The 11,953-nt window shown below is 43.2% G+C and overlaps 1 protein-coding gene across 1 annotated transcript; it reads left to right on the plus strand.

Moving 5' to 3' along the window:
* The first annotated feature begins 123 nt into the window (after positions 1-123).
* Positions 124-6,500, plus strand: aldh8a1 (aldehyde dehydrogenase 8 family, member A1). The gene is made up of 7 exons (XM_047337973.1): positions 124-2,051; positions 3,644-3,791; positions 4,148-4,303; positions 4,389-4,538; positions 4,807-5,063; positions 5,393-5,554; positions 5,638-6,500. The coding sequence occupies exons 1-7, from the start codon at positions 1,911-1,913 to the stop codon at positions 6,088-6,090; spliced, it is 1,467 nt and encodes a 488-aa protein (XP_047193929.1). The 5' UTR covers positions 124-1,910; the 3' UTR covers positions 6,091-6,500.
* Positions 6,501-11,953: the final 5,453 nt, after the last annotated feature.

Consider the following 11,953-nt stretch of genomic DNA (forward strand, 5'->3'; position numbering starts at 1 on the left):
TCAGCCCTTTGAAGGGTCCCGTGTGTCCCCACCCGTGAAAATCCTTAAAAGGTTTTTCAATTTTGAAAACCCCATCAGAAAGTACTTAGACAGTGAAAATGTAGAGGTGAGTGTCTCTAGTTTTCAGTTTAGGTCGAGTGAGAAAAATATGAAAGATCATTGAAAATATATTAATCCCAAAACACACACTCCTGTATTGGAGTAGAAGTAAAGAGACATTATAATTAACGGCTACAGATGTTTATATTGATCGTAGACTCTACGTAAAAATGGATCCAGAAATGAAGCCAAAATTTCCCTGATACGAACGCTGCCATCTTACTGCGATGATGTCATTTGGAGCCAGATATCTGCACTGTAGCGATCAGGAGAAGGAGCCGTGTAATCGGGGTCCCTTCATTACAGGCGCTCGACCAATCGCAAGTCAGTCTCAGCCGTCAATCATGACGTTTCTCCCCATTTGTATAGCATGTAATGAACTATTAAAACCAAACTGCACTTGAAGATACATCAATGCGAAAACTAAAATGACAAAAAACATCTTTTAGAAAAAAACATTAGGAATTTTGACTTTATTTTGGTCCATGTCCCTTCTGTTAACGTGGAGGAGGAGATTTATGACATACTGCAGCCACCCACCAGGGGACGGTCGAGACACTCTGGCTTCACTTTGTCACTTTGCAGTTGTGTGTTTCTCAGATATCATTTACGTGGTAGTCAGTTACAAATGTTCGACGTAGGTGTCAGATCTGATTAACAAAGGGCAACAGCTTCATTTCCTGAATGCGAATCAAGTGTGAAGTCGTGTTATGATGTGGTGGTTTGCACACAAGAGTTTCTGCATTATATGATGAATGAATGCCTGAACTGCCACAGCTTCAGGTATCAACCCTGCAAACTATGCTCTAAATCACAATTATATATTTTCCACATATCTCCCATTCACACAGACTTGTCTGTCAATTTCCACACACTGATTGGACACATGCATTTGTTATTTGTTTGTGTTTCAGCAGGATTACGCTAAAACTACTGAAAGAATAAGGTAAGGGGTCAAGGAAGTACTTTTGTTAATCAGCGGAGGTATGCGCCTTTCAAGTGCCCTTCCAGTTTATTACGTCTTAGTTGACTTATTGCTTCAAGTATGACCTCATTTGGTTTTAAGGTGATCAGGAAATGAGTTTTACACGACCGTGTCTTATTCAGACTATTGTGTTAATCTGGTTTCAATCAGAATATTGATGTTCATGTGAATGTAGCCACCGTTGCTTGTCGAGTTCTTGCCTTTCCACTGTGTCCACTTGCATGTTGGGAATGCACGACACAGAATTTAGTTTTGGCCGTTAAATAGCTTAATCTTTAACATTTGAATGGGAAGAGTCTTTAAGCAGAGAGAGGCCTGACCTTGGGCAGAGGAGACGGACTGTGAGGATGGCTTCAAATTGGATTTATATCCTCAAGGTCAGCTTTCGGACATATCACGATCTAATTATTTTGACTTCTGGTCCACTTTTGGATCTGTGGTCATCGCTTCAGTTTAACACAATATGGATAGGGCCAAGTTAGCCCATGTTACACCAACTGAACACAATTAAAAGAATACATCCCAACAAACATAACTGGAGATGCTTTTGAAACAGGCCACTGAAGTCCATTTCATTTTCAGTTAGGTAAATTACAACTGCTTTGGAACTTCTATTTATCCTTCCTGTAGCCATGAGCACTTGTTCCTGGGAGAATAACTACCTCTGTGCACCAGTGTGTGCTACTGTGAAATGTGCAGTGGGAGGTTCAGTGCAGGGGGCCAAGTTAACTTCTCCTTTTACCATCCTGCTCCTCTGGACTTTGTGCCTGCAGCGGTGTGCTGACGGTCTGTGCTCGGTCAGAAGAGTGAGCTGCAGCGGTCAGTCATGGCGAAGGCATCGGGGCAGCACCTGGTCTTGGAGAACTTCATCGGAGGGAAGTTTGTGTCCTGTCGGAGCCACATCGACTCCTTCGACCCGTCCACCGGGGAGGTGTACTGCCAAGTCCCGGACAGCGGCAAGGAGGAGGTGGGACATGGATGACATGCATTTATTTGTCCTATTCTGCACCTTGCACCTACTTTATTTATAGTGACATGAGTTTATGCACTTGATTTAATATTTGAGACCCTTTTGAAACACAGTATGACTCGTGTGCAGCTGCTTTTAAGTTAATATATTTCACGTTTTCAATTATTTATCCCGTTTAAAATCAAGGTTTTTTTTCAAGGTGTTATATTGTCGATGCTTTTTATGATACAAGCTGTTGTTCAAATCAGGACGTAGCTAAAGTAGTGCAGCATTAAAGTGGATTTCTGTCGTATTCAGGTATTCGGAGCAGTTTCTGACCGAAGCACCTTTGCCCTTCGCAGAGTCGACAGTCTAGAAATCATTAAACCTGCACAGGCTTAGAAAACACTGCAAACACAGTGAAAGAGCAGATGCACCTCTTTTCTACATTTCTGTCAGAACCACCAAGTTAGAGCACAGTGCTTCTCCACGTGACACATGTGAAACTGACTGTGACCTTTAACCCATCGTACCTAAACACACGCATCACTAAACCTTAATTTGTTTTAGGTGGTGTTACTGTGTGAGCGTGACCGTTGTTGGGAGGAAATTGTGAAATCAAACTTTTCAGCCACACACATACACACTCAGTATGTACATATAGAGGGAATGTGTGTGTACTTGTACTTGTGACCACAGAGCACAGGTCGGCGACTTAAAGCAAAGTGAGTTTTTAGATTTATGTTTCATTCATGGTTTTTACGAGGTTGTAAGAGCTGAACATATCCAGTGTGTCATCAGAGAGCAACATTTAAAATGTCTGTGCACTTTCACTCTTTACTTTCACTCATTTTACTTGAGACCCCCCTGGTGTGTCTGATGTGTAGTGCAACACACTCCAGCCTTAAAGTCCCGCTCAGCTTATTATACACCCTAAAACTTGTCTTTGTTCCCCAGAATTACATATTTAAAAGCTCTGTCATGAAAAAGTGACCCTCATGGCCTTCATGAGGCTTGAATGTAACTTTCCTTCCTTCTTTATTTAGTGACTGGGGTCGAGGAATATGCCAATATGGTCCCGCCCCTGTCCCATCTCCCCACTCTCACCCTGCACTCACAGCTCACCTGTATTGTAGGAGCCAGATGTAGAGACCTGATCTGTCGGGTACGGGTTGGGTTTGGTGATATTGGACTGGAAAACATCGGGCTCAGGCGGAGTTCGGACACAAAAAATAGAACACGTGTCGGGTTTGGGTCGGGTACGATTACTGTTCTTTCAAGCGTGGGCGGGTTCAGACAGAAAATTGAGGCCTGAGGAGCCTTTCCAGCTACTGAGCCCCACCCACAAGTTGACAGGATTGGATTCTTAGGTTTGTGACATCACAAACCCTTGGCTGTCTGAATCCATCTTTTTAGACTGGCATTTGTATACTGCAGTGTTAAGGTGGAAATGCTGAGCCATGGTGTTGACCACTTACTTCACTCAAAAGATGTCTTTCATCATATAAAAAGGCACAAGGAGCACACGTTAACATGTTAAAATATGCAGCATAATAATACTTATCAGAGTCACACAGTTTGCTAATCTCCCAGTGTATGACCCTGTACAGGTGGAGGCAGCGGTGGCAGCAGCTAAAGATGCTTTCCCCGACTGGTCCGCCCGCAGCGTGGAGCAGCGAGCGCAGGTCCTCAACAAGCTGGCCGACCTGATCGATTCCCATCTGGAGGAGTTCGCCCAGGCGGAGTCCAGAGACCAAGGTGCTTTGTAGTGTTTGAACACTTGTTGCATCAACCCAAGAGTCAGTCAGACCATCAGAACAAAATACTGTAGTTTCTCTTCCAGTGCAGACGTCACCAATCGCTGATGTCATCACATGTCATCACATTTCCCTTGCTTAAACTGATCATGTCCCCATTCCCCCATTTCTTTAATTTTCCTTGGTTTATTTTGTATGTATTATATTTAGATGCACAGTCCAACTAAATAGAAACATAATAAACCCCAATAATAGTCTTAATAACCTGAACATTACACAAACACAGAGCATAATGCATTGTATCTCAAATTCTTCCCAGTCAAGTGTAAAACAACTGCTGTATTATTTTTTTGACAGGTAAAACAGTAACATTTGCTCGGACTGTGGACATTCCCCGATCAGCGCACAACTTCCGCTTCTTTGCGTCGTCGGTGCAGCACCACACCACTGACTGCAGCCAGATGGACCACATGGGCTGCCTCAACTACACCATCCGCTGTCCAGTGGGAGTGGGTGAGAGCTACAACCTATAACTATAACCTGCTACAGGTTAAAGTTGTGTTTTTGAAACTGTGTGTGTGTTTGTGTGTGTGTGTAGCGGGTCTGATCAGCCCCTGGAACCTCCCCTTGTACCTGCTGACGTGGAAGATTGCCCCGGCGATCGCCATGGGAAACACGGTGGTGGCCAAACCCAGTGAGATGACCTCTGTGACGGCCTGGATGCTGTGCAAGTTGATGCAGGAGGCTGGTAGGACCGCAATACCCACAATGCAACAGCAACCCACTCACACACACACACACATACACACACAAGTTAGAAGAATTCCCACATGCATAACTGCACAGATACATAAATTGCTCATGCATAAAAGGCCATTAAACTGTTTCTGCAGGTAATAAAAACTCACTTTAAAGCATTACTATATAAAAAAATGTGTATATCCATAATGTTACCTCTGTATAAATTGGTAATAAGTAATGAATAATTGATGCATAAATGTGGTTTGTCTCTGCAGGCGTTCCCCCAGGAGTCGTCAACATGGTGTTTGGCACTGGTCCGAGAGCGGGCGACGCCCTCGTGGGCCATCCTGACGTCCCATTGGTCTCCTTCACTGGCTCCACAGCAACCGCCCAGCACATCACAGAGCGCAGCGCCCCCTACTGTAAGAAGCTCTCACTGGAGCTGGGGGGTAAAAACCCTGCCATCATTTTTGCCGACGCAGACCTGGACAAGTGTATCGAGACCACGGTTCGCTCCAGCTTCTCCAACCAGGTGAGAAATAGTGAAAAAGATGATCCTCATAATACATCAAACATAACAGACCTTTTCTATAACAATCGGTTATCGGTTTTAACCAACTTATGTCTTTATAAACGTGTATTTTGAAAATGATAGATAAATAGAAAAATAGTTTTACATCCTCCTTCAAGATAACTGAAATTGAATGCTGTTAAACAGATATTTACAGTATATAGCTGTATGTGATGAGGCTGCAGTGGCGTGATTATCCACATGGGGGCACTATAGCCCACATCTTGTCATGAAACATGCATGGACTCACTATCCTGATCCATCCTCCCTCATCGTTCTCCTGCTTTCAGGGAGAAATCTGTCTGTGCACCAGCAGGATCTACGTAGAGAGGAGCATCTACTCTGAGTTCCTGGAAAGATTTGTGGCTGCAGCTAAGAAGTGGAAGACCGGCGTGCCCTCTGACCCCAGCAGCCACAACGGGGCTCTCATCAGCAAAGAGCACCTGGAGAAGGTGGTTGCATGAAGTTTTAGACACAGTGAAAGACACAGTTTTATGTCCCTTGAGATGAAATCACTCTTTGTCTTGATTCCCAGGTGCGAGGCTTCGTAGCGCTCGCCAAATGCGAGGGTGGCGTCGTCCACTGTGGCGAGGGAGTCGACCAGCTGGACCTGCCCGAGAAAAACAAATCCGGCTACTTCATGCCGGCCACCGTCATCTCAGGCATATCCGAGAGATCTCGCGTCACGCAGGAGGAGATCTTTGGCCCCGTCACCTGCGTCAGCCCCTTCGACACAGAGGACGAAGCTGTCTCCAAGGGCAACGGCGTGCGTTATGGCCTGGCCGCCACCGTGTGGTCCCAAGACGTGGGGAGGGTTCACCGGGTGGCCAAGCGGATACAGGCGGGTTTAGTGTGGACCAACTGCTGGCTGGTGAGGGATCTGAACCTGCCCTTCGGAGGGATGAAGCACTCTGGTGTGGGGAGGGAGGGAGGGAAGGATTCCTACCATTTCTTCACGGAGGTGAAGAGCGTCACCATCAAACACTAATCGATCAAACGAGAGATTTTAAAGAAAATACACAGACGAGTAAAGATCCAAAGAAATGTTTAGCAAAGAGGAAATGCATGATGTTAAACATTATAACTATTATAACAGTGTAAACCATAGACTGTATATAAAGATGGACAACATGGCAGCATGACATGAAATACTGGACACAAAAAGAAAGTTGCAGATAGTGCAGCCAGCCACCAGGGGGCGATGACGATCCTTTGGCTTTACTTTGGCGGGAGCCATCATGTCGCCCATGTTTACTTACAGTCTATGTCTGGGACCCTTGAACGACTGGACTTCATTGTAAACCAGGCAATAGCAGTTGATGTATATCAGCTTGGACCAAGGTAGTGACCAACAGTTTGATGGATGAAGTTGTTGTTTAATAAAAATCTTCTACAATTGTCCAAAAAATATTATTTGTAAAGTATTATAGTAGTACTTTTTTTTTACATTTTAATTATTTCAACACAGACGTCCTCAGCAGCTTGTTCATCGTCTCATGATGAAGTGTTTCTTGCATCCTGCTGCACCCCAGCCCTCCTCTCCTGGCTCTCTTAGTAAACAGGCCTCCTCTCCTTGCTAAACATCTGATCATGAATTAATGCAGTGTGAGACGAGACTGATGTGGCTGACGGACCCGGCATGCAGATGAGCACATGTTGGACCCTGCCTCGTGTGAGCCACTGGGCCAGTTCAGGAAAATGAGCGTACGTGGGGAGACGCCCTGTGTGTCGAGCGACTGTGTCAAATCACGTCCCCCCCTGGTGATCTGTGCTTTAAGCAACATTTACCACAGAGCCAGTGTGTGTGTCCCACCCTCTGTGTTTTGGCTAGGGATTGGGTATTGTGCTGTGTTAAGCTGCACACACACACACACACACACACACACACACACACACACACACACACACACACACACACACACTTTCCTGTGCCTTCCTCTTAAGATAGCGTGTGATGAAATGGATACCACCCAAATGTCAGGTTAGGAAGGTCTGAAAGAAACGTGCTCTGTTGCAGCAGCACACTCACAAAGTAAAAATCTTTCAGCATGGGAACAAAGCAACTCAGCAGTTCTCTCATTTTCCTCCGTTTCCGGCCTTTTTCTACATTTATCTTTCATCTTTTTTCCTTCTCAATGAAACGTCCACAATGTTTCATTGAGAAGGTCTCACACCCCGGCTCTACGTGACTGTCAGGACGCCGCCAGGGGCCTCGGCCAAACCAAGCATTTAGCTTTCACCTCGTTTATCGGGCACAGGGAGGAATTGTAGTAGAGCGTCCTTCCATTTTATATCCATCAGTACACTGGAGTATATCAGTATCTGTTTTCATGCTTTCGGCTGCAGGGCTGTTACTCCTGCAGAGGGTTGTCTCATTGATATGTATGTGGAGAGAACGGCCACAGTCAACAGCCGTTTCCTCTCTTCCTATGGCCAAGTGCAATAAGTGAAATGTTATCTTCGTTTTAATCGTATGGGTGTGCAGGGACGTTTGGAGGAATGTGAAAGTAAGTGTGTGTGTGTGAGAGCAATAAAGGTGGAGAAAAGATAACAAAAGAAAGTAAAACTGAGAAAGCATGAGCAAGTTCCAGGGGCGGATCCAGGATATCGTTTTTTTCAGGGGCCATAAAGGGGCCACAGTTTACTCAGAGGGGCCAATTATATGTCCAACATCTATGCAAAATTCCTGATTTAGTAATGTGCACATTTAAGTCAATGCTTGTTAGTGCGAAAAGCACATTGTGAACTTAACAAACTATGATATATATTGTTAGTATTATTAGTGAGCGACTACAGGGGCACTTCAAGGGCCAATCGGCTGGGGCCAGTGCCCCCTGGCCCCGTCCCTGGATCTGCCCCTGGAAAGGTCCTATCCTGACTCTTTGAGCTGCAGATTCGTCAGATTGGCAGATTTTTGATGACACCTGAAACAAAAAGGAATCACACATTTTGTTAATTGAGAATTCTATGAAGCAGCCAAGACAAAAAACCAGTCGTCCTTTCTCTTTCATTTATCCCGTCTGAGTCACTTCTTCTTTTCCCTTCCTCTCTCTTTGAATGTCATGTATCACACACTTTCTCACTTACCACTCTCACATTCACGGTTCAGGGAATTTTCCACTGCGGGGACGGCCTGAGCAGATAAGCCCTGCACGAAGCTGAATCCTGAGAAAACGCCGCAGATCAAGCAGGTTAAGCAAACTCAGCCAAGAAAACCCAGTGTTCGCTGTGTGTGTGTGTGTGTTACTTGGCAGCAGAGAGCCAAATGTTTGCAGCTGTCACTGTCTGTGTATTTACCACAAAGGTAAGATGATGGCTGAAGCTGGAGCCACACACAGAACCTATCGAGCAGAATGTGAAAAATGGGACATGGATGAAAATATGAGTAAATGGTCAACATAATTTGATTAGAGAAGTTGCACTGGTTGCAGTTGTTGCTTCCTCTGATTAGAGAAAAAGACGCAACAGCCACCAACTGTGCTGGAATTTGAAAACTGCATAAATAGAATTATTTCAGGTATTTTTATTGTATTGCAACAAGACTTGTTTTTGGCTTGGAGCCACCGGAAAGCCACCTGGAGTATCTGCAACCTCAGCATTCTGTGCATTGCACTGTCACATAGTTTCTTACAGAGACCTCAAGGAAAAGTCAATTCTTCTTTTTTTAAATTTTTTTTTACCAGTTTTTCTGGAACAGGCTGCATTCGTTAAGTTGAAATGTTCGGTTTCAACATTGATTCTGCCAAGGTCAGATATTTTACACAGCGGAAATATATGGGTCATCAAAATACTTAATTACAATGAATACAAAATAAACAGAAATGCAGCCTTCAAGTCAAAATAATGTTGTGCAGTAAGACTTTAAATACAATGCATGAGAGAACATGTCAGTGTTTATTACATGTATGCTGGCTTCAGTTCCAGTGATTAGCTGATCTATCAAAGACGTCGATCACTTTGTCTTTAATTGTTTTGAATTGTACTTCCTTTTCCTACATTAGCTTCTTACTTGTCCACTTGAGAGCAGTGGGAACAAACTGTAAAAGACAAAGAAGAGCAGACATGTCCCCTTATAAAGGTGACTCTGTGAAGGTGTCAGCAAACAGATGCTCGTGTAGACTCGCATATGCAAACGTGTGGTGTTGTGTTTCTGTCCACCTGCTGAATGCAAGTCCAGCGTAACCCCCCACGCCTACACCTCAGGGAAATATGTGTCTTTGGCTGCTAAATGTTAAACTAACTTTACCATAGGTTTTGAACAGGTTGCTGCTGCGACTGCAAACAACACTGGTGACTGGTTCAGGAGTTAATGATGTTACATTGACTTGTAAAGGAGAAGGACACTAAGTCTTTTTTCTACACCTACTCTCAAATTAGAATTTGAATTCCTTTATTGTAGCTGCATTCACACTAATCAGACAAAAAGAGAAGAGCTATCCGACTTATTCAAACTAATACAAATATATGAAAATATATTAAAAATAGCCTACAGGTGGAACATGGAAACAGTGACATGGGTTATTTTATGTAAATATATCTTATTTGCTTTAAGAATATGACGTTAAACAAAAAAAGATTAGATAGAAGATTCAACATGTATATTTATTTGCTGTCGGTTGATGTCAACATGGAAGTACATACATATAAGATGCAGCATTACATTACTATTATTTTGACCCATACATATAGTAATTTGATTTGGATGTAATTTTTCTTTGTGGTTCATCTCATTGAGATTAATTATCTCTTTAACAAGGGAGACCTGGTCAAGAACAGCAGCAACACATAGATGATAAGACAACGTGGACTCAAGAGGTTTTACCAATGTTACTAAAGTTTGAAGCTGAAAATCAGTCTGTAAATTATTCCATGTATTAGGAGCTGAAATCCTTAACCCCCCCCCCCCAATTCATTCCAGACTTTAGGAACAACAGATCACAAAAAGTCCACATAGGATGAAGATTATTACTGAGCCACCACCAACTGAAACTCACCAGCATCTAACCGTTCAGTTTTATTTGAAATAGATGCTGTTTCATACTTGATGTCTTCGGTGACAGTAATTATCTCACCTTACAATTTTTTTTTTTAGCACTAACATGCTAAATTCCCACTGAACCGCTTCACCTTCCTGCAGTTGCCAGAACACTGTGGCCTAGATCCATTCTCCCTGACAAACTGAGTGAACGGTGTGTTTATCCTGATTATACATCAATTACAGTGTTGTGCTTCATGCCATCTGGACTGTATATTTGATAGAAAACTCCCTGTTTTACCTCTGGGCTCAGGTCCACATTGTACACATATTGTGAAATTACATCACGCGACACTGCGGATGTTTTCATCTTGTCTGTTTTAATGAAATTAAATAACCGCTTTGTTATTTTTAGAATAGGTACCAGGATTAATTTTCAGCCTTCAATAACTGCACTGGCAGGTTGGGACAGTGCATGTGTGCCAAGGACTCATGGGAAGCCGGAGGATCAGCTCAGAAGTAGGGCAGGACTTTGCCTCTTTTTACCTCCATGCTCCAAACAATAAAAACAAAAGGCCTGTCAGTACTGTGCTGTCTGTGCCAGATTGTTAGTCAAACAGAAAAGAGCAAAGGGTTGATGGTTTTATTTTGGTGACAGCTCTTGTTGCCAATCCAGTTTAGCACTCTGGGCGGCAACGTGACATTAAGACATAACACAATGTTTGATCATAGAGACAAATAAGGACGGAAGCCTCAGGATCGTCTATAAAAAAAAATATCCACATTTCAATTTTCAATTCAATTAGCAGGATATTAAAAGAAAGTTACCGATCCAGGCAGTTTGCTGAGATAACAATGTGTTGCCTAATATGCCCCAAGAACTCACAGCACATTTTCAGGCATTTCATTTGGAGTCCTCAGGCGGCAATGATTCATGCTTGAATAAATAGTTCCTGTATCTTAAAGGTTCCCCCGCTCATTATCTTTTCGAGCATTTTGCCTTTGGGAATTTTCCACAGCCATTTAGGAAGGGCTAGTTAATATCTCATTCTCTCAATACCATAATAGAGGAACAGGTAGAGGAAGCTATACGAGATTAAACTGAGCTGTGGTGCAGCTCGGGCTCTGATCTCCCTCATGCTCTCATATCCATCTTTGTCATACATCACACAAAGGGACAATGACCTGACCCTGGTCTATACACTCACTGCACAGACTGTCCATTTGCAGCCATGTTGGCTTATTTCCAGTGCAAATGATGTCTGGCTTTTTCCATAAGACCAGTTTTCATAGCATCGGGTAACAAGGGGGACACAAAAGCGTGGGTCAGCCACAGCAGAGTAAACAATATAGAGAAACCAGGTCAGCATGGAAATATTAGATGTTTAAACGAGGGCGTTTATTGACACAAGGCTCAGTCTGAAATAAGAGAAGAGTCCAGAAAAGAGGGAGCACAAAAGAGCTTTTAAAATGCTTGGTCCAATCTAAAAGTCCTTCACTCACTAATGGAAAGACTGTTGTTGTTGCATTGAGATTGACCTGATTTCTCTGGAACACCTTTATTACTGCATTTGCAAGACGAGAACAGGTTTTCTTACTTTTGTGAAATGTCACGTAACACAAGAAGTGTCATCACATATGATGTACAAACAAAAGTTAAATACAAAACTAAACTGACTTTGAGTCGATACCACAGACTGTTTATATAAAGAGACACAGACTCCAGTTCCAGAGAGTGAAACCAATGCATAAGTGCCTTAAAACCTGTATTCTCCACTGGTTGCAAAAATATGTAATTTTCTAGACAACTCTACAAGAAAAATCACATAATTTCACCCTTGATTTATAACAATTAGTAAATGATGGTCCTATTTAA

Source organism: Hippoglossus stenolepis, chromosome 20 (genome assembly GCF_022539355.2).
Source record: "Hippoglossus stenolepis isolate QCI-W04-F060 chromosome 20, HSTE1.2, whole genome shotgun sequence".
Lineage (NCBI taxonomy): Eukaryota > Metazoa > Chordata > Actinopteri > Pleuronectiformes > Pleuronectidae > Hippoglossus > Hippoglossus stenolepis.

Bases quoted from the DNA above. Each gene is read 5' to 3' on its own strand.
- aldh8a1 (XM_047337973.1), top strand. From the start codon at position 1,911: ATGGCGAAGGCATCGGGGCAGCACCTGGTCTTGGAGAACTTCATCGGA. The intron at 4,304-4,388 runs GTGAGAGCTACA...GTGTGTGTGTAG, and splicing joins CCGCTGTCCAGTGGGAGTGG to CGGGTCTGATCAGCCCCTGG. The intron at 5,555-5,637 runs GTGGTTGCATGA...CTTGATTCCCAG, and splicing joins GCAAAGAGCACCTGGAGAAG to GTGCGAGGCTTCGTAGCGCT.